Source organism: Peromyscus eremicus, chromosome 4 (genome assembly GCF_949786415.1).
Source record: "Peromyscus eremicus chromosome 4, PerEre_H2_v1, whole genome shotgun sequence".
Taxonomy (NCBI): domain Eukaryota; kingdom Metazoa; phylum Chordata; class Mammalia; order Rodentia; family Cricetidae; genus Peromyscus; species Peromyscus eremicus.
The window spans coordinates 122,574,931-122,596,513 of record NC_081419.1 but is presented as its reverse complement, the minus strand read 5'-3'; the positions used below and the strand labels follow the sequence as shown (position 1 = coordinate 122,596,513).

Sequence of the window (21,583 nt, the reverse complement as noted above, 5' to 3'; positions counted from 1 at the left end):
GTGTGTAGCTCACATGTTTAACCAGTGAAGTTGGTGTCTTATTGAAGAATTGTTCAAGGTGGGTGTCCTTGGGATGCTCCACAGTGCAGAGACTTCAGTAGTCTTGGCTCCATCAGCTGTGATCACGCTCTGCAGACAGGCAGAGGGTATCCGATGCAGTTCTCAAGCCTGCTTTGTTCTATTTGTTTCCTTATTTCTGTGCCCAGCACCTTTAGTCTGACTTCCATGTGTCACTAGCTGTGTATTTGGGCCTTATTGGGAAAGCTTTGTAAATTAAGGCTCAGGACTGCAAACCTATTGCCTGCTTGTGTACGTCTACAAGCCATCAAAGGCGTTTTACTGCTTAATCATCAGAAGCAAAAACATTTATGGCACATAAAAATCTTGTGAAACTGGGCCAGTGAGGTGTCTCAGGGGGTAAAGCACTTGTTTAAGCCTGAGGAACTAGTCCAATCCCCAGAACCCAGATAACATGGAAAGGGAAAACCAACTCCACAGTGTCCACTGACTTCCACATGCCTCTGATCCTCCCTCCCAAAATAAACTTTTTTAAATGTTTAAGTCATGCAAAACTGAAGTTTTACTGTCAGTCTCAAGACACAGCACTTATTCTTATGTTGTTGGTGGCTGTGCTGTTATAGGATCACTGAGTACTTGCCAGCAGAACTCAATCAGCTCCTAGACCCCAAAGTAGAATTTAAGCCACTGCAGAAAATGCTTACCTGATCCATTTTATAGTCTCCTACAGACATACTTGTAGATGAATTTCTAAATGGTCTTATTAAATAAAAAAACACAGAGCCAAATATAGGGGTGAGAGCCTTAGCGATCAGGGAAATAGTGAGAGCCACCAACCAACCTTACCTCACCAGCTCTGCAGCTCCTAAAAGTGAGCTGCTTGCTATCTACCCACACCTTTATTGCCTTGCTGTTCTGCCCTCTCATTGGTTCTTAGCCCAGCTACCTCACTTCCTTTTCACTGCCTATCTGTACAGACCTCCAGGTCTCTATGGTTTGTACTGAGATTAAACATGTGTGTCACCAAGCTTGGCTCTGTTCCCCAGTGTGGCCTTGAACACACAGAGACCCTGCCTGCCAAGTGATCGGATTAAGGGTATGTGCTACCACTGTCTGACTTTTGTGTTTACTTAAAACGGCTTAAACTTTTTTTGTTAACATACAAATAAAATATCACCACATTTCAACACAAATAAAATATCACCACACATACTGATGCCTTTGGGCCGTAGAAGTCATTGATTGGTTTTCCAGGCCCTTACCTGTGTACATGGCCTGTTGCCCCATAACTGCCTGAAAAGCAGCTAATTATTTTCAGATTCATCCTCATTAGGCTTTTTTTTTTTTTTTTTTTTTTTTTTTGAGACAGGGTTTCTCTGTGTAGCTTTAGCTGTTCTGAAACTCGCTCTGTAGACCAGAATGGCCTCAGACTCATAGAGATCCACCTGCCTCTGCCTCCCAAGTGCTGGCATTAAAGGATTGTGTCACCAACACCTGGCTCTCATCAGGCTTAATTAAAGCAGTATACACCATCCTGTTCTTGTAGCTGCTTTGCATTACTTTGGGGCTCTGGTAATGTGTTCTACCCTCTGAAGTGTTGGGTGGTCTAATTTCACTAATACTCTGTCACAGCCTGATGAGGGCTTCTAGCTTTCTTCTCTCTCCATTTGACTGTTGCTTGGGGTCACATATTTTAAATGGGAGGAACACCTTTGCTCAGGTGATACTTGTGGTAGTAGGAACAGTCAAAGCTGTTGCAGTAAGTTGTAGAGTATGAGTATGCTGGGATAAGAGTTAGGTAGGAAGCAGGTTGATAGAATTCTGCCCTCTTCAGTCTGTGGCTTCCGTCACCCCAGACCTGGCCATGTCTTAGCTCTTAGGAAGTGGAAAAGATGAAGAAAAAGGTACAGAGTAAGATGTTTGGCTATTCACATTCTATCGGAGAACTATTCATGGGGCCACCCTGACTGCAGTGGAAGCTGGACCGTTTGTGAGGGAAACTATTGGTTACTTTTCTGTTGCTGTACATAAAACAGCATGACCAAAAGCAATTTATGGAACAAAGAACTTATTTTGGTTTAGAGTCCCGGGGGATAGAGTCTATCATGACAGGGAGGCGTGATAGCAAGCCACAGGCATTGCGGCAGATACAGGAAGCCGGGAGATCACATCTTCCACCTCAAACACAAGGGTTTTGTCTTTAGGAGGCTTCAGGGTCACATGCTTTACTGTATTTGCTGAGGAGGCCAAGTTCTGAAAGATTTATCACTGGAATAAGCTTCATTATAGGGGAAAATATCAGTGTACATGTAGTTTTAAATTTTTTATTACATTCATTCATTCATTTTGTGTGTGCACATGTGTGCCATGACACGCTTGTGGAGGTCAGGAGGTAACTGGTGGGAATCCCTTTTCTCCTTCCACCATCAGAGTCCAGGAGTCAAACTCGGATTGTCAGGCGTGGCAGCAAGCACATTTACCTACTGAGTCATCTTACCAGCCCCTATGTGTAGTTTTTAAATGCAATTCCATGAATGAATTGTTTGTGAATTAAATGTATGTACTTTCAGGCTATTGCACATTATGAACAATCTGCTGATTATTACAAAGGAGAAGAGTCCAACAGGTATGTGCTTTTCTTTGTATCAGTCCTGGCTTTTCATAGGTGGTAAAGGATACCTCATCTTTGTCATCTGAGCATCTCTGCCAGGAGCAAGTGTCCTCAGTTTTGTCACTTACTCTGCACTGTCCCACTTTCAGCTCTGCTAACAAGTGTCTGCTGAAGGTGGCAGCCTACGCTGCACAGCTGGAGCAGTATCAGAAAGCCATCGAGATCTATGAGCAGGTGAGCACACTGCTGTCACCCTGACAACGTTTGTAACAGTCACTACTACCCACTGCTTAAGACATTCCCATCACTCCCAGAAGAAGCTTGGAAAGACAACCTGCTTTCTATTTCCCTGATTTGCCATTCTTGGCCCTTTCACATTATACGGAATACTGCGCTGTCTGTCCTTTTGTGACTGACTTCGTCATTAGTCATAGTGTTTTCAAGGTTCTTCATATTGTAACATGTATCAATGTTTCATTGCTTTTCATGGTTGAATAATACTTACTCTGTGGCTTATATGTTCGTCTGTTGATAAGCGTTTGGGGTGCTTCCACTTGGGGTCTATTGAGCATATACTGCTGTGAACATTTGCACTTAACTTCTGTGGGAGCATGTTCTCAGTTGTCGTAGCTGCATGCTTGGGGATGGAATAGAGATTTTTGGGCTTCATGGTACACCCAAGCCTACCTGGCTGAGAAACTACCAGACTCTTACAGAGCACTAGATCATTGAGCACAGTGCCCAGGGCTCAGCTTCTCCACATCCTCATCTGCATCTCTGTGTGATCCTTAATGAATATGAAGAGCCATTTCTTCTTTCTCATGATAAGTGATACTAATTTTTGTGTGCTCGCTGGCCATTTTCCATCTTTGGTGAAATGTCTGAGTCCTTTGTTCATTTTGAGATTTAGGAGTTCTTTTAATCCTAGATATTAGGATACAGGTTCTTTATGGTCAGTAATAACTTACTTACAAATATTTTTTCCCATTGCATGGATTTCCCTTTTATTCTGTTGTTTATTTGCCTTGGTCTAGATTTTTTTAATCTTTAAAATAAATTTTTACAGTTACTTATTTTGTGTGTGTGAGTGCAGAAAGTAGAGTACGGAAAACCTTTTTAGCCAGTGGTTTGTTCTAAGAGTCTCAAGATTTTTGCCCTTAGGTTCAAGTCTTTGATCCATTCTGAGTTTTGTGTGCATGTTAGACAGGGATCCACCTTCACTCTGACATATGGACATCACTTTACTAGTTGCCATTTGTTAAATACACTCTTCAGTGGTCTGGGACCCCTGCCGGAAGTTGTCTCACTAGGACAGGGGCTTCATTCTGGGCTCTGTACTCCATCCATCTGTTTACCTTTATGCCAGTATCACTTTGTTCTGACAACAGTATCTTTACAGGGGAGTTTGAAATCAGAAACTGTCAGTCCTGCAGTTGACTCTTATTTCTCAAGATTGTCCTCCTTCTGGATCCCTTGAATTAACATAAATTTTGGGATCAGTGGGTCATCCTGCCCTGAATCCAGCTTCACTATTAATAGGACTTGAACTGGGTGCGTAGAGCAATTCAAAGAGCATATTAGTCAAGAGAAATACATAGAGCCAACAGATTGGAGTGCAGGAAGAAAAGAGAGAAGATTTTAGGAGTTCTCTCTCAGTGGTAGATGTTGAGATGGCCCAGATCTGTCATGAAAATAGATCATATGAGCTCTACTCTGAATGCAGAAGAGCAGTGTCTCAATTCTAGAACTATCAAGTGAGGAGGATCAGCTGTCCTTTTCTTAAACTTAAAAAAAAGTATATTTTTATTATATTTATTTGTTTATTGGGCCAGGGGGACAAATGCAAGGACAACTTGCAAAAGTTAGTTCCCTCCCCAGGAATCCAGGAAATTAACAGGCTGCCCAGCTTGATGGTAAGCACCTGTGCTCTCTGAGCCATCTCACTAGCCTCTTTGCTTAGCCTTGTAATTGGTCCATGCATCAGTAAGTTGGCTGAGGCCCATCTCTGTTGAGGAAGGAAGTCTGCTTTTCTCCTCTGATGATTGAAATACTAATCTTACTCAGAAACATGCAGAATGATATTTAGCCAGTATCTGGGCACCCATGATCTACTCGTGTTGACACATAGGATTGATTAATCCTCAGAGAATATTGCCATTTATGAATATTTAGACTTATGATCTAAACACTTAGTTTTTGTGTTGCTGCAGTTAAATTCCTGACAAAAGTAATTTAAAGACAGAAAGGTTTAGCCAGGCACTTGGGAGGCAAAGGCAGGCGGCTCTCTGTGAGTTTGAGGCCAGCCTGGTCTACAGAGTGAGTTCCTGAACAGCCAGGTTACACAGAAAAACCCTGTCTTGAAAAACCAAAACCAAAAGAGGGGTATATTTTGGCTTACAAGGGTATAAGTCCTTTATGGTCAGAACTCACAGCAGCAGGAATATGAGGCAGCTGGTCACATGGCAGTCACAGTCAGGAGGCAGAGAATGATGAAGGCTGATTGATAGTCAGCTTCCTTCTTCCTCTTTATGTGTGGCACAGTTAGGATGGGTATACCCACCTCAGTTCACTAGTTTAGAATCTCTCATGGACATGCTCAGAGGCTAACCTAATTTAGGTAATCTATCACAGGAAGCCCAAGGGCTTGCCTCCTAGGTAACTATGGATCCTGTCAAGTTGAAGATCATATTTTATTTATTTATCTACTTTATGTATATGAATGTTTTGTACACCTATATGTATGTGCACCATATGCATGTATTGTACTTGGTGCCTGTGGAAGAGGGTATAGGATCCTCTGGAACTGGAGTTACAGATGGTTGTGAGCTGCCGTGTGAGTGTTGAGACTTGAACTCAGGTCCTCTGCAAGGGCAACAAGTGCTCTAAGCTGCTGAGCTGGTGTTCTAGTCCCAAGTTGGTAGTCATATTAACCATCACATTATAGATACAGGATGTTTTCCACATAGTTACATCTTTTTTGTTTGTTCAGTTGTGTTTTGTAGTTAAATATATTCCTAAGTATCTTGTTCTTCTTAACGTTACTGCAAACACGGTTGCCTTAGTTTCCTCCTCAGGTTGTAGACTGTTGTTTTGCTTCTTTATATATTTTCTATGCTGCCACCTTGCTGTGCCCATTTATTAGCTCTAATGATTTTGTAGATTTCATAGAACTTTTATAAACAAGATGTTTAGGTTTTCCTCCCCAGTCTGAATGTCTTTTAACATCACTTTTTTGTCAGTTCACTTACTCTGATTGGAACCTCCGTTACAGTATTTAATATAGAAATGGTGAACACAGACATCCTCGTCTTTCTTGGTCCTAATTGCAGAGGAAAAGCTTTCAGTCTCTCACCACTAAGTGGGCTGCCAGCTGTGGGGATGCTCTTAATGCTTTTTGTCAATTTGAGGAAGCTCTTGTCTCTTCCTTTTTTAATTCAGTGCTTGTTCCATCAAAGGATGTTGGATTTTGTTAGATCCTTTCGTGCATGTGTTAAAAAAAAGCTTACAGTTTTTGTCCTCTATTACATTAATACAGTGTGTGTTAAGTCAGTCATACATTCTAGGATAAATCTTACCTGATCATCAGAAGTTTCAGGGCCTCCAAACATGCACTGATGATTTACTGAAGGGACTCAGAACCCACTAACACTCATGGCTGCCATTTACCACATTTGAGGACAAAGGTGAAATCAGCAGGAGATGCTTGGACATAAGGCAGTCTGAGAGAGGCCACGTCAGAGTGCCCTGTTGTCCTCTCCACTTCCTTTTCCAGAGGAATGGAAATGTGTGCTGGCTCTTGCCAGCCAGGGAAGTTCACCTGAACCCAATGATTATAGATGGCTGTGAGCCACCGTGTGGGTGCTGCACATCAAACCCAAGACCTCTGGAAGAGCAGCCAGAGCTCTTAACTGCAACGCAGCTCCAGCCCCGTGTTTTTTGAAAGTATTTATGATGGTTGATTTTAATATTTAAACACTGGGTAGAATTTAATGATTTTTTCTTGTGTTTTTGTATTTTCATTTTTATGTATTTCTGTGTATTCTTCAGATCTCTCTGTCTCTGTCTTTCCTGGATATTTGCGATGGAAGCTTAGTTGCTTACTAATTTTCCTGTGTGGTATCTGTGTTTCTACTGATAGTGGTTGTCTGTAAGATGAATTGCTAAATGGTCTTATTAATAAAAAAACCTGGAGCCAGATATTGGGGTGAAAACTGAGAGATCAGAGAAGCAGAAAGAAGCCAGCCACGTTCTTTTTTTTTTTTTTTTTTTTTTTATTATGTATACAATGTTTTGCATGCGTGTACACCTGCAGGCCAGAAGAGGGCACCAGATCTCATTATTGATGGTTGTGAGCCACCATGTGGTTGCTGGGAATTGAACTCAGGACCTCAGGAAGAACAGCCAGTGCTCTTAACCTCTGAGCCATCTCTCCAGCTTGATACAGTATAAATTCTTATCCCAATAGTGATAGTGATATGTTTCATTGAGGCTTGCCCAGTAATTGAGTAAAACCAAACTTATTATAAGCCACAGTCATCCTAGTGTCCCCCCTGCTATATAGCCTCTCTAGTTCTGTGGGTTACAGTCTGATTGTTCTTTGCTTTATAACTAGTATCCACTTATGAGTGAGTACATACCATGTTTGTCCTTCTGGGTTTGGGTTACCTCACTCAAGATGATATTTTCTAGTTCCATCCATTTGCCTGCAAATTTCATGCTGTCATTGTTTTTCTCTGCTGAGTAGTACTCCATTGTGTATATGTACTACATTTTCTTAATCCATTCTTCAGTTGACAGGCATCTAGGTTGTTTCCAGGTTCTGGCTATTATGAATAGTGCTGCTGTGAACATAGTTGAGCATGTATCTTTGTGGTATGATTGATCATTCCTTGGGTATATGCCCAAGAGTGGTATGGCCAGCCATGTTCTTACTGCTAGGAAATCCTCAGCCAAGAGAGAGCTACTTCCTGTATACTCACGCTTTTATACCTTTCTGTGCCCTGCCATCTTACTTCCTCTCTCCGCCCAGCTACATCACTTTCCTCTTTCTGCCTAGCTCTGTGACTTCCTATCTGTCTGTTCAGACCTCCAGACCTCTATGGTTAACTAGTGCTGGGATTAAAGGTGTGTGCCACCACGCCTGACCTCTATGTCTAATTTGGTGGCTGGCTCTGTTCTCTGATCCCCAGATAAGTTTTATTGGAGTGCACAAATAAAATATCACCACAGTTGTCTTTTCATGGCTGCCGTAAGTGTGTCTCGTGATTACTTTGTTGTTGTATTTTCATTTTAACTCAACTCATTGTACCTATTATTTTCCCTTGAGATTTGCAGACTCATAGGCACTTCAGAAGTATTTAATGTCAGCCAGGTGGTGGTGGTGACACATGCCTTCAATCTAAGCATCCAGGAGGCAGAGGCAGGGGGATCTCTGAGTTCAAGGCCAGCCTGGTCTACAGAGCAAGTTCCAGGACAGCCAGGGCTACACAGAGAAACCCTGTCTTGAAAAATTTTTAAAAAGTATGTCTAAGTGTTTGCTGATTATCCTGTAATTGTTCTCTTTGGTTCTATTGTGATTGGAGAGCATGCTCTGTGTGATTTCTTTTAGAAACTTGTTGAAGGTTATTGTAGGATGCAGAGTCTGTCTTGGCTTGTGCTTTGTGGTTCTGCCCTTGCTGCATGGCCTGCTCTGTGTTGATTAAACCTTATTAGCTGATAGAACCACTGGGTTTCTTGATGATTTTCTGTTCGTTTCTGCTGTATATTGAAGGCTTTAGCTATCACTGTGGCCTTACCCACCATTCTGCTCACTATGTCACACTTGGCTTCTGTGTGTCATGGTTCTCATCAGATTTATCCTTTTATCATTCTGTAACATCCTGTATCTTTGGTAATTATGCTTGTGCTAAAGACTTAAAGCCTCTTCTATTTCTTTCCTGTTTTCCTTTTCGGTGATGTTTATACATCTTTTACTTCTTTCTTTACCATTATAATGCAAGTAAAGTTTTTGAAATTCTTATAATTGAGATACATTTTTTCATATACTCTGCAATCTCTCTTTTTTTTTTTCCTTGCTAACAGCTGATGATTGAACTCAAGGCCCCATGTTTTCAAGGAAAGCACTTTATCAACTGAAGTATTTTCCCAGCTCAAATCTGTCCTTTTATTGATGTGATTATATCTTGCACATTTGATGTAATTGTTGGTATGTTAGAGCTTAATTCTACCATTTTGTATTTTACTTTCTAACTGTGCTCTGGTTTTTGTTGTCATTTTCTCTCCCCTGCCTCTTGTGGGTTACTTGGTTATCTTTAATGTCTTTAAGATTTATTTCTTCCAGCTGGGTGTGGTGGTGCATGCCTTTAATCTCAGCATTTGGGAGGCAGAGGCAGGCAGATCTGTGCAAGTTCAAGGCCAGCCTGGTCTACAAAGTGAGTTTCATGATAGTAAGGGCTGTTACACAGAGAAACTCTGTCTTGGGGGGCGGGGGGATATTTCTTCTAGTGATATTTTCTTAAGCAGTTGCCCTCCAATTGTCATCACGTTCACATAGCTCATCACAGACAAGTGTAGTTGTCATTTATTAACTCGAGTGAAATGTAAAAAATCTTGCCTCATTTGATGCTCCCTGGTTCTGCAATTAATTGTCTTTAATGTCCTGTGCACACATTAAGACTTCATCCATTTTTTTCTTCAGCCATCAAACATAACTTAGAAAGTTAAGAAGGAAAGCCTGCAGTACTTGAATTTTTGCTTACTATTTTTCCTTCCTGTTCCTCCAGGAAGCATTATTTTACTGTTTTCTCTCTAGAGTACATATTTGTGCCATTCTTTTAAGGCAGATCTTTGCTAACAAATTCTCTTAATTTCTGTACATCTGGTAATGTCTTCATATTTCTCTCCATTCTAGACACATTTTCCCTGAAGGCAGGATTCTGGGTTGATAGTTCCTTGTCTTCAGGTTTATGAGTTTAACTCTAATGTGGCTTGTATACAGATGTCTGGGTCTCTGCTGCTTGATTTTCACTCCACTGCAGTCTGTAGCTTATTTCTTGTCAGATGGCCGAGTGTTGATTTGTCATTTCTTCAGGTACTTTCAAGCACTTTACACTGCACTTCCAGCAAATGGCATGAAGGGTAGACCTACTACCTCTCTGTTACTCTGAGAAACTTCTGTCCTCTGCCATCCTGTTCAGTTTCTCTGTGTCCCATCCACACTGCTGTTGAGCCCATTTAGTGCATATACAGAAGTTACTGCGGGTTTGGGTTCTAAAACTTCTATTTGTGTTTTTCTTTCTTTTGTGTATGTGGTGTGTGTATATGCATGGTCATGTGCTTTTGTACACAATGTGCATGTGTGTAGAGGTTCCAGTGCTAGAATTCTATGCCCATGCTGCCTTGCTTGTCTTTTTAAAGTGAGAGCTGGGGTTCAAACTCGGGTCCTTGAGCTTGTACGGCAGTTTCTTTACTGGCTGAGCTATCTCCCCAGAATCATGAAAGCATTCCTTCATTTTGTTCTCCCATCACATCTTCATTTGTGTGTGTGTGTGTGTTTTTCTCTCTTTTAAGATTTATTTGTATTATTTGTATGTGTGTGTGTGTGTCACGGGCCGTGACATAAATACAGTAGATGGCAATTAATAATTCAGGTGTCAACCTACCAGATGAATAACTCTTTGATGGAGGAACCCCATCAAGCAAGGCTTGTAGGAGCACAAACTCTGAAAACTGGTTGCTTCTGTCTGTGATTTTTCTCATGTGCTGTCACAATTCCTCTCTAAAAAGAACAGCTGTGGAGTTCTTTCCACAGCCCATTGGTAGTGTGTTTTGTACTTTGGGGCACATATATCTGTGGATGATCAGAAAGATGATTTCGTCTTAAGCTGTCTAATTTTGATGACTAGAAATAATATTAGGATATTTTTCACAACTCAGACTGACATAGGAAAGTAACAGTGTTCTCAGCTACAAAGACAGCTTTTTACCAATTTAATTTTAGCCCTCAGAGCAAATTCAAAGTAAACTAGTTGCCCTGCAAATGATTGCACAAAGATAGATTCCCAGGTGTCTGTTTAACCAAGGTCAGGCACAAAACAACTTTAGTAGACATAACTCCCTGCAGCAATTGACTTTCTGCATGTACTCCTAGACCTCAGTTTTATGATTCAAGGCTCAAGGTTCAGCCAAATAACTGTTTATTGTTTAGGTCCTGAATTTCAAAGTCACTCTCCATCCGGAAACATTAGGCTTTGGATGTCTACGTGCCTTTTACTTTGCTTTACAGACTGCCTGTCAGGGACCTGGCTGACAGCCAAGCATTGCCATAGCTACGGTCAGTGTGACATTTCAGGAGGCCATGTGATTTCTCATGTGTTACCAGAATGGCTCTGTTTCTTATTGTTTACTCAAATAATGCTATGTGGCCCTGATTATGTAATTTATTTATTATCCAGAGTTTGTTCTGTAAGTGGCAGTAGGTAGTGAGTGAGTGAAGAAGTGAGTGAGTGAATGAGTGAGTGTGTGAGTGATCAAGAAGAGAAATGTAGCTGTATGTGAAGAAATATAGCAGGGTAGAAAGAAGTGTGTGTAGAAGAGAGATGTGTTGAGAAAAGAGAGGTAGCTGTTGAGAGATATATGGATAGAAGAGAGCTATGTAGATGAAATGTATAGCTGTGTAGAAGAGGTATGTAGAAAATGTGGCTGTGTGGAGACAGAGATTTTCAGAAAGGGATATTTCAAGATGAAGTAAAAGAAAAAGTTACCATCAGAAAACATATGTTTCTTATTCTCCTCGGACAGAAAAAGTCTAGCCCTCACTGCATTCATGGAATTTTTTTGCATACCCTGGGTGCTGCCTGGAGGCTGGCCCCCCAGAGGCAGCTTTACGTGTGTATCCATGTGTATGTGTGTACAGATGTCCAGGAGGCCAGGGGAGGAGATCAGATACCCTGTTACTAGAGTTACCCATGGTTGTGAGCCACCTGATATGAATTCTGGGAGCTGAACTTGAATCCTCTGGGAGAACAGCAAGTGCTCTTAACTGCTGAGCTGTCCCTCTAGCTCCAAGTGTTTCTTTCTTTTCTTTTTGTTTTTTTGTTTTGTTTTGTTTGTTGTTTCTTTTTCAAAACTGGATTCCGCTGTTTTGGACCTTTCTCTGTAGAGGAGACTGCTCTTTTTTTTTTTTTTTTTTTTTTTTTGAGACAGGGTTTCTCTGTGTAGCTTTGCGCCTTTCCTGGAACTCACTTGGTAGTCCAGGCTGGCCTCGAACTCACAGAGATCTGCCTGGCTCTGCCTCCCAAGTGCTGGGATTAAAGGTGTGCACCACCACCCAGCTCCAAGTGTTTCTTTGTTGTCTTTTTTTACTTTTGTGATTCTGGAGACTGAGCCCCTTGGTGCTCCACCACAAAGCTCTACCACTGGCTCTGATTTTTATTTTCTTTTTTTATTATTAGCGTCAAGCATTTTTGTAAGCTTGTTGAGGAATTTTTCCTGAGGACTCCTTTAAGCAAACTTAGACAGGTCTAACATTTCTGTCCCCTGATTGTCTGCTGTCTCTGTAGTCAGCTTTAGATTGTGCTATGATTGATGATCTTCAGATTGTGCTCCGAGGCTGCATCTGATTTTCATCGGTCCTCTTTAACACCATTTGGAGAGCTAGGGGTATTGGTAGAGGTGGAAGCTCAGGCTCCTCTAGGCCTTTACCTAGGAAGGTAACATTACAATTATGATGTGGAAGTTCCCACCCCTGTTGGGCCCCTTAAGACCTTTACCTGTTCTATTTCATATTTATTTATTTATTTATTTATTTATTTATTTATTTATTTATTTATTTATTTATTTTTGGTTTTTCAAGACAGGATTTCTCTGTGTAGCTTTGGTGCCTGTCCTGGATCTCACTCTGTAGCCCAAGCTGGCCTCGAACTCACAGAGATCCACCTGCCTCTGCCTCCCGAGTGCTGGGATTAAAGGCGTGCGCCACCACCGCCCGGCACCTGTTCTCTTTTCATTGGCTTCTCCTGGAACTTCTGGATGCTGGCTTCTTAATTTCTATGTTGGGGTTGTAGTAAAGAATAAAACCCAGTAGCCCCGCCCCCGAGTCCCCAGGTGATTTACTGGTTGGCTGTCCTGTGCCTTCTGTCCACAGACACTTGTAGCGTTTATCTAATTATTCTTTATTAATAGAAATCAGGAGTCAAATATCAGGTAAGAACCTGAATGATCAAAGAAGCAATGGAGATCTTTTCTCAGCTCTACTTTACTACTTCCCGTCTCCCATCTGTCTTCAGTCCTTCAAGACCTCTATGGTTAATTTTCGTCAACTAATGGCTAGCTTCGCCCTCTGACTCAGAGCAAACCTATTGTCATAGTGCAATCAAGATATCATACAACAGACATTTTTCTTAAAATAACAAACTTCTAGTTGTACTTCGTAGGAAGAATGGTGTAAAGCTGAGACTTTCTCATCGTCTCAGAAGCAGAGGTCTTCTAGGCATTTTTAACAGTTCATGTGCCTAATGATTATTTCTTCTTTTTTTTTTTTTTAATTGGTGTTTTGCCAGCAGGTCAGACCTTTGAGTTACAGACAGTTGTGAGCTGCCATGTGGGTGCTGGGATTTGAACCCAGGTCTTTTGGGAGAACAGTCAGTGCCCTTAACTACTGAGCCATCTTTCCAGCCCTAATGATTATTTCTTATCTAGTAAAATTTTGTCCTATCTCGTATTGAGTATATCAGTATAAGATACTGAAAAGTATTTTTTTAAAAACAAAACATGCGAGTAGGCAGTGGGTTTTGCCTATGCTAGTGATTTGCTGTCTTCTCTGCCTAGGTAGGAGCAAACACTATGGATAACCCCTTGCTGAAGTACAGTGCAAAGGATTACTTCTTCAAGGCAGCACTCTGTCACTTTATAGTGGATGAGCTGAATGCCAAGGTGAGAGCATGCTCGATTCTGATGACTTACTTTACCCTCGAGAAGAGATGCTTTGTTGTTCTTGATGTCTTTTCCTGCAGGTCTTGTGAGCTGTGGCGACGGCTCAGTTGATAACGCACTGAGCTCACAAACCTGCAGACCGAGTTCACATGCCCAGCGCCCGTGTAAAAGCCAGATGCAGTGGCTCACATCTGTCTTTCCTGCATTGAGGAGGAGGGCAGAGATAAGTGGGTCCCTGAAGCTTGCTGGCCAGCCAGTCCAGCCAAGTGATGAACTTCAGGTTCAAGGAGATGCCCCATCTCAAAAAAGGAGGGTGATTGAGAAAGACACTTGATACTGACCTCTGGCCTTCACATATACACACTTATGTGCATATGCGCCCTCCCTAACATGCTTAGGCACACAGCCACATGAATACATACTCACTCTGCCCCAACACATACAAGTAAAAGTAATAGTTCTTCCATGATGTGTGAGTGTGAATCTTTCGACAGCTGCGGAGCTGGCCTCTTCAAGATTCCTGTAGTGGTTGCTTTAAATGGAATGGGGAACTAAAAGAGGGACAGTAAAGCTAATGTCCTCTGTCCCTCTTTTTACATTTGTTTGTTATTTATTTTTTGTGGGGAAGGGAGAGCATATGAATATGTCACAGCAGAGATGTGGAAGCTAGAGAACACCTTTTAGGAGTTAGTCTTCTTCCACCATACAGGATCCATAGGTCAAACTCAATTCAGGCATGGCGGCAAATGCCTTTACCTGCTAAACTACCACACTGGCCCTAATAGCCTTTGTTGTTGTTGTTGTTGAGACAGGGTCTCCCTATGTAGCTCAGGCAGTTGTGGAACTTACTGTGTGGGCCAGGATAACCACGAACTCAGAGAGATCCACCTGCCTCTGCCTCCCAAATGCTGAGATTAAAGGTGTGTGCCACCACAACCAGCCTCTAAGTCCTCTTTTAAAAAAATGGGCGGCAGTGGTAGCTCACGCTTTTAATTCCAGCACTCGGGAGGCAGGGACAGGCGGATCTCTGTGAGTTTGAGGCCATCCTGGTCTACAGAGTAAGATCCAGGACAGGCACCAAAACTACACAGAGAATCCCTGTCTCGAAAACAACAACAATAAAAAGTACACAAACCAGCTCAGAAGTGGAATTAGAATAGAATGAAGGTCGAGGCTGCAAATTAAGATGTCAGCTAGAAAGCAAGACTGACCAAGCAGCCTTGGCACTGGCCGTCTAGAGTTCACAGAGCCACGAAGAAAAACTGCCCTAGAGTCCCTCCTACCCTATGGGTATTTGGCATTTGGAGGGTGTGAAGGGAGGTCTCTGTTTAGTAGACAAATGTAGAGCCTGGTGTGAATTAGATTTTATTCAATTTCTTCTCTTAAGTAGCCCAACTGAAATCTAAAAATTATTTTAGAAATTTTATTCTCAATTGAAATTGAATATCCAAATAAATAGGTTCCCTGTGTTATGATGTGGAGTTTAACATGATATTTCTCCAACAGTTAAATGGGATGAAATGAATTTTTGGATTAATAGGACAGTGACAGCTTCCCTAGTTCACTAAGTTTCACATTGACCAGTTGTTTCCTTCCTCAGCTGGCTCTTGAGAAGTACGAGGAAATGTTCCCGGCATTTACTGACTCCAGAGAATGTAAACTATTGAAAGTAAGTACTGAAGCCATTTTGAAGACAGAAGCCTTTACTGTCAGGTGATGGCACTTAAGTGAGACTACTGATGGGTGGAGTTTTAGTAAGTCTTGTGATGGTGTATTGGTCACTGGACTTATTGCTGTAATGAAGTAACCCAACAACAGGCAACTTAAAAGAGGAAGTATGTTTTGGGTACATTTTGATGGACCCGTCCATCATGGCAGCAGGAACATGATGTGTCTGGTCACAGTGCGTCTTCAATGAGTAAGCAGAGAGAAATGAATGCTGGTGCCCCACTCGCTCTTCCCTTTTGTTCAGTCCAGGACTCCAGGTGGTGGGTCTTCCTTCTTTAGCTTTTCCTTCTTCAGTTAAACCTTTCTAGAAACACCCCGAGATGTGTTTGAATGGTGACTCTAACTGGGTCAAGTTGACAGTGAGGACAAGCCATCACTTGGGTACCTCAAACTTGGCCTTTTCATTGTTGATATTCATATGTTAAGAGGGTTAGACTGTTTAACACTGTGCCACAGTAGGCAGAATTGAAATAGCAGTATAAAGCTAGACCTTTTTCTTGGGTAATTCTTATATTTGGCTATATCCTGCTTTGTGAGATACTAGGAACTTCAGTTCATGAGATACCTACTATGGTGATTTGTGTTTAAAGTATTCCTTCAGAAACAGGACATTCTAGCTTAAAGCATTTTCTTGATTTTTTTTTTAATGCCACCAGAAACTTCTAGAAGCTCATGAAGAACAGAACAGTGAAGCTTACACTGAAGCAGTAAGTTATACCTTCAGGAAGTTTTGCATTTTTAAAGGTTTACAGTATAAAAATTCCTTTTTCTTTACATTGCGTAAATTCTGAACATTTATTTGAATGTGGTTCAACTTGCTTGTATTTTTTTTAAGATGTCTTACATGTCCCACAAACTACTTCCATTAAGGAAGGGTTGGAGAGATGGCTCTGTGGTTTGGAACATTTGTTTCTCTTGTAGAGGTCCAGAGTTGGGTTCCCAGCACCCCACACCATCTGTGACGCCAGTTCCAGAGGACCCAGTGCCCTCTTCTGACCTCAATGGGCACCTGACGCACACATTGTGTACATACATTCATACACATAAAATTAATAAATCTAAAAAACAATTATTTAGTTCCATTAACCCGTCACTATGCAGAAGTTCTCGTTGTATTGAGCCCTGACTCTTGATTTCCACTGAGACTAACTTAGCTGTGATGTTTCTTCAGAAACATGTGACAGAGTCCTAACATGCTGTTTTGGTGATTAGAAAACAGTCTGACAGTGTAAAGAAGGGCTTATGGTTAAAACTAAAACATCAAAACTGGGCCTTTGGTGTACTTTGGTGTATTTGTGATATAGATTACTTTTTTGTACTTGTCTTTTTTGGTTTTGGTTTTGTTTAATCTGTTGCAGTCTTGTGTTCAGAGTCAAAGCAGATTTCTCAGTGGCCTGGAATGAGTTCCACTCCAGTCCTAAAGTGACAGTGAAAAGGACTATCTTCACTTTTACCCTTAACTGCTTTCACCCAATGTCACTGTCTTTCTTTGCATGCGCTGAAATCCATCAAGGGACTTCTGCTCCCCATTCCCTAATTATTTGATTGTATGTTTTCATGGTCAGTAAATAATAGTTTTCTTATGCCTTTCTAATTCTTATGTCATGCCCACTACCCTCTGTCATATAGAATTCACCTTTCCATTTATAATAGCTTTTGTGGGGTTTTGCCATACACATATTCACATCCAGAGAAAAATTAAATGCACAGTCTTATGGCATAAAGGAAAAGGAAAACTGTTTCGGGGGGTGTTTTTTGTTTGTTTGGTTGGCTTGGCTTTCTCTGTGCAACAGTCCTGACTGTCCTGGAACTCATTCTGTAAACCAGACTGGCCTTAAACTCACAGAGATCTGCCTGCCTCTGCCTCCCAAGTCCTGGGATTAAAGACAGGCACCACTACCACCCAGCTAGGAAAACTGTTTTTAGTGAGGAAAGTTATAAATTAGAATGAGTAATTTCTAATCAAAGTCAGTGGGTTATTTCAGTAACATCTTCAAACAGCTTAGGTCACTATCATCTTGAGTTTTCAATGTGTTTTGGGGTATAATTCCTATTCTTCATTCCTTAAACCAGGTGAAGGAGTTTGACTCAATATCACGCTTGGATCAGTGGCTGACCACCATGTTGCTTCGAATCAAGAAGTCCATCCAAGGGGATGGAGAAGGAGATGGAGACCTCAAGTGAAGTGCTGACATCTTTGTGGCATGCAGCTCATTCCTTTTTAGTTTTGTCTACAGGCAAGGCGATCTTTCCGGGATGCCCATTTAATGACTTAATTTTGTTGTAAATAAGCCACACAATTTATGTATTGTTTCAGCTCGCCATGTCTGTGTTACTGTGAGAATGGGAGGCTTCTATTCAGTTGGTGGTTAAGACAACCAAAGTATATAATGCTTATCAGAGTCCTCATAGTTTTCTGAGACGTACTGCCGAATCTTATTCCTATTCTTCTGATATTTTCAGGGCCCACGTTCAATGTTGCCATGTGCTTTTCTTTTTTCCTAAACTCCGGTATTCAACCCAGTTTTATAGATGCTTTGCAAAGACGTTGTGTATTGGTATTGGATGGACCCTTTATACAAGTGGCTTAGTTTAGGATGGTTATTAGGAATAAGTTTGTAATTGAGTAGAAACTGTCTAGCTTTCTTTTATAGTTATTTTGATGGTGCTAGTGATGAATTCATTTGCTTTTTATTTTGCCCCATATGCTCACACATACATGGCAGACACTGAGAATAGCTGGGATCTGTTGGCATCACTTGCATTATAAGGGGAAGGAACTTGCTGGCAGGTCCTGTGGTCCTGTTTCTTGTATGGATGAATGTCAGGGTGGATTTCATTGATATTTTGAACTTACACACAAAACCTATGAGAAATGGATTTTTCCCCTTCTCGAGAGTTTCCACTTTTAGTCGTAATGGAAATCCCTTCTTCATATTTGCATAAAAATTATAACTGGCATTTCCTTTGTTCTCACATTTATACACTCCTCACATTGTCTTCTGGACCATGGTCATGCCAAGCTTGAGCATAGCTGGATAGAAGATTCCAGCTGAAGCTTGAGAATATGTGTGGTTAAGTGTCCATTTGTTGGACATGGTGGTTAAGTGAGGGTCAGTGTGGCTTAAGAATTTATGTTATATCTGGTTGGATAAGAACCTAACCTGCATCTGATGGTCCCTGGTTTATTTCTTAACTGGTGGTGTGATTTCACTTGTGTGTATGCACTCTGTTGTCCCATGTGATTTATATAAGATGTATGCTGTTATTTCAGATTCTGACACTCCCTGCTACTTTATATGCTGATACAGTACTGTAGACATGGCCTTGCTTCCTGAGTCTCCTGTGCATATTTGTATGCTGAGATGACTTGTGCTTGAAGAGCATGTGTTACTAGAAATACTTCATAGTCCTAATGTGCTGCTGTCATGTGACAGACAATGAAACTCCTGATTAATCAGGTATGAAATGGCACTGAAATGGTGTTTTCATCTTTGGATGGCCCTAGAGTAGGGTCGGTGGTTCTTCCCGTGCCAGGCCCAGGCTAAAAGAGGAGAGTTTGAGGACAGATAAGAAAGTCACGTCTTTCAGAAGGGAAAGGAAGTAGCAGGATGGGGCTAGAGACATGGTTCCTGCTCTTCCAGGGGGCCCAAGTTTGATGCCCAGCACCCTTGTTGGGTAGTTCAATGCCACCTGTAACTCCAGTTCCCCCAGGAGTTCTGGTACCTTCTTCTGCCCTCAATAAGCACATGCATACAGATAAACACATACAGGTGAATGAATATATACATACATGTAGGCAAAACACTCATTTGTAAAATAATAAATCAATCTTTTAAATATTAAAGAAAAAATTAGGAGATGAAGTTGAAATTGGTCCCATGAGGACGGGTGGTCGGTGTCTATCAGGCATTGTGAAGACTCTCATGGTAGTAACGGTGTGTGTGCAGGAAGCTCAAAGGCCTCTGTATGTCTGGAAAAGAAAGAATGTGCCCTAGAATCTGACGAGAATCCCTTTTCCCTTCAATGCTTTTTGGGGTTTCTGAACGATAGCTGGCTGTACCAAAGGTAAAGTTTGCACTCAAGCCTAGCTGATCCTTTTTGACTCCATCAGAATCTCTTACAAAAAGACAGAAAAGTGAGTGAGTGAGGCTGGAGAGATAGCTTGTCTACTCTTCCAGTGGACCCGTGTTTAAGTCCCAGCAACCATATGGGGACTCACAGCTGTCTGTAAACTCCAGTCCTAAGGGATTGACCATCCTCTTTTTGCCTCCACAGGCACCAGGCATGCATGTGGTACACAGATGTACATGCAGACAAAACATGCATACACTTAAAAATAAGTTTTTTTAAAAGTCTGGTTTATAGAAAAGTGAGTTATTGCTTTATTCACAACCAACTACAGGCAGCCTTCCTTGGAAGTGGGGCGTGTAAATGGCTCTAAGTCAGTTCCAGTGGAGAGCATCTGAACACTGGTCAGTCTCTGTACTCTGCCCTCACTAATTCAGTCTTCTGGTGTGACCGTTTAACCACATGGTATCTTGTAAGACACTTTGGTTTAGCTTTCATCATGATTCCCTAACATACCTATCGAGAGAAGTGTTGGGTTTTTAAAGTAGTGTTTATATTTTTTTAGGCAGTTATTTGCTTTTACTGAAGTTAAGTGCTCGGTCAAGCATCATGAACACTTGTAAACCTATAGTATTTAAGAGGTTAAAGTTAGAGGACTGTTTGAGTTTGAGGCCAGCCTGGGTTACCCAGTGAATTCCAGGCCAGCGTAGGTTACAATGTGCTGTGGATGACTGATTGATAAATAAAGTGCCGATTGGCCAGTAGTCAGGCAGGAAGTATAGGCAGGACAAGGAGAGAGGAGAATTCTGGGAAGAAGGCTGAGTCAGTAAGAAGCTGCCAGCTGCTGCCATGAAAAGCGAGATGTAAAGTACCGGTAAGCCACGAGCTACATGGCAACATATAGATTAATAGAAATGGGTTAAATTAAGATATAAGAACTAGATAGCAAGAAGCCTGAACCATTAGGCCAAACAGTTTAAATAATATAAGTGTCTATGTGTTTATTTGAGTCTGAGTGGCTGCCGGCCCGGGCAGGACTGGAGATAACTCCAGCTACAACGTGAGACTTTATCTCGAAAAACAAACCAAAAAAAAAAGGAAAGGCTGAGTGAGATCAGTCAGCACTTGGGAGACTGAGGCAGGAAGAGCATAATTTCCAGAATAAACTGGAATAAACATCGTAGCAAGGTCATCTAAGAACAGACCTGGCAGAAGGTAAAAGAATGAGGAAAATGTCTGGACAGTAGTATGCGAGCTTACTTCCTCCAAATGTCCTGTGGACACAGGGCAGTGCATTGTCTCAAGATGCCTAGGCTTTGGCTTTCAAGGTTTCTACATTATTATGAACAAAAACAGTGATCATTTGTTGTAGTTCTCATACTTGAGAGCATCTGGGGATAGTTCACAGTTATGTCAGTCGAAAAGCTTTGCTTTTGTGGCAACATTTTTATAGCTTGTGTGAATTCCTTTTTTATTTAATGACACAAAACAGTATTTTTGCACAGTTGTAACCATGTGTGGTGGTGTCACTATAACCAAAGTATATGCACCAGCCCTTGTGCATTTATTGTTCCCTCTGGTGTTGTGCACTTAAAAATGTCCAAATACAAACCTTGGTGACTGTGGAGGATCTGGCAGCACAGCATGCCCGTGATCTGCCTGCTGCAGTGTGAGCCGTGACCAGTAGCAGGCCCTGTGAAGTCCTGAGTTGCTCAGGCAAGGGGAGTACATTATAAAAACTAACCATGTAACAATAAATCTACCTTAGCTGAAAAAATGTTTTATGTGAACTTGTACAGTAAATAAAGTGGAAATTATCAGTAATGGTTTGACTAGTCTTTGCTAGCTAAATTGACTCCAGCTAGAACTAGTTGCTTTGAAGTTGTTCCCATCAGATGGTTTACAGCACTGACATTACCCATGTTTGGCTTTTTGTGCCTTGCTCACCTGATGGTTCTGCTGGCTGAGGTTTAGAGGGAAACCCTGGTGTCTCTCTTGCTGCAAGTGAAGTGCCAGTGGCTGGGAAGCTGTCTCTTCCTTCCTTGAATCCTTAGAGCTTCACAGTCACTTGCAAGGCAGACAAAAGAGTGGCTGCTGGAAACAGTTGACTTCTGGAAGGGACCTGGAAGCTCAGTGTCCCCCTTCCCTGAAAAGGCCATATGTGGCCTTCTTAATTTTGTAAGCGGGTCTCCCCACAGGAACTATAGTTGCCCTTGGAGGTGG

The 21,583-nt window shown here is 41.6% G+C and overlaps 1 protein-coding gene across 3 annotated transcripts in view; it reads left to right on the top strand.

Annotated features, from left to right (window-relative positions):
• Napb (NSF attachment protein beta) overlaps positions 1–21,184 on the top strand; it is a 51,694-nt gene extending 30,510 nt beyond the window's left edge. For all 3 annotated transcript variants that reach the window (XM_059261581.1, XM_059261580.1, XM_059261579.1), the window contains 6 exons: positions 2,589–2,644; positions 2,779–2,863; positions 13,457–13,561; positions 15,162–15,230; positions 15,946–15,996; positions 17,363–21,184. In XM_059261581.1, coding sequence (XP_059117564.1) covers positions 2,589–2,644; positions 2,779–2,863; positions 13,457–13,561; positions 15,162–15,230; positions 15,946–15,996; positions 17,363–17,473 — 477 coding nt within the window. In that variant the 3' untranslated portion in view covers positions 17,474–21,184. The remainder of the gene's footprint in view (positions 1–2,588; positions 2,645–2,778; positions 2,864–13,456; positions 13,562–15,161; positions 15,231–15,945; positions 15,997–17,362) is intronic.
• The last annotated feature ends 399 nt before the right edge of the window (positions 21,185–21,583 follow it).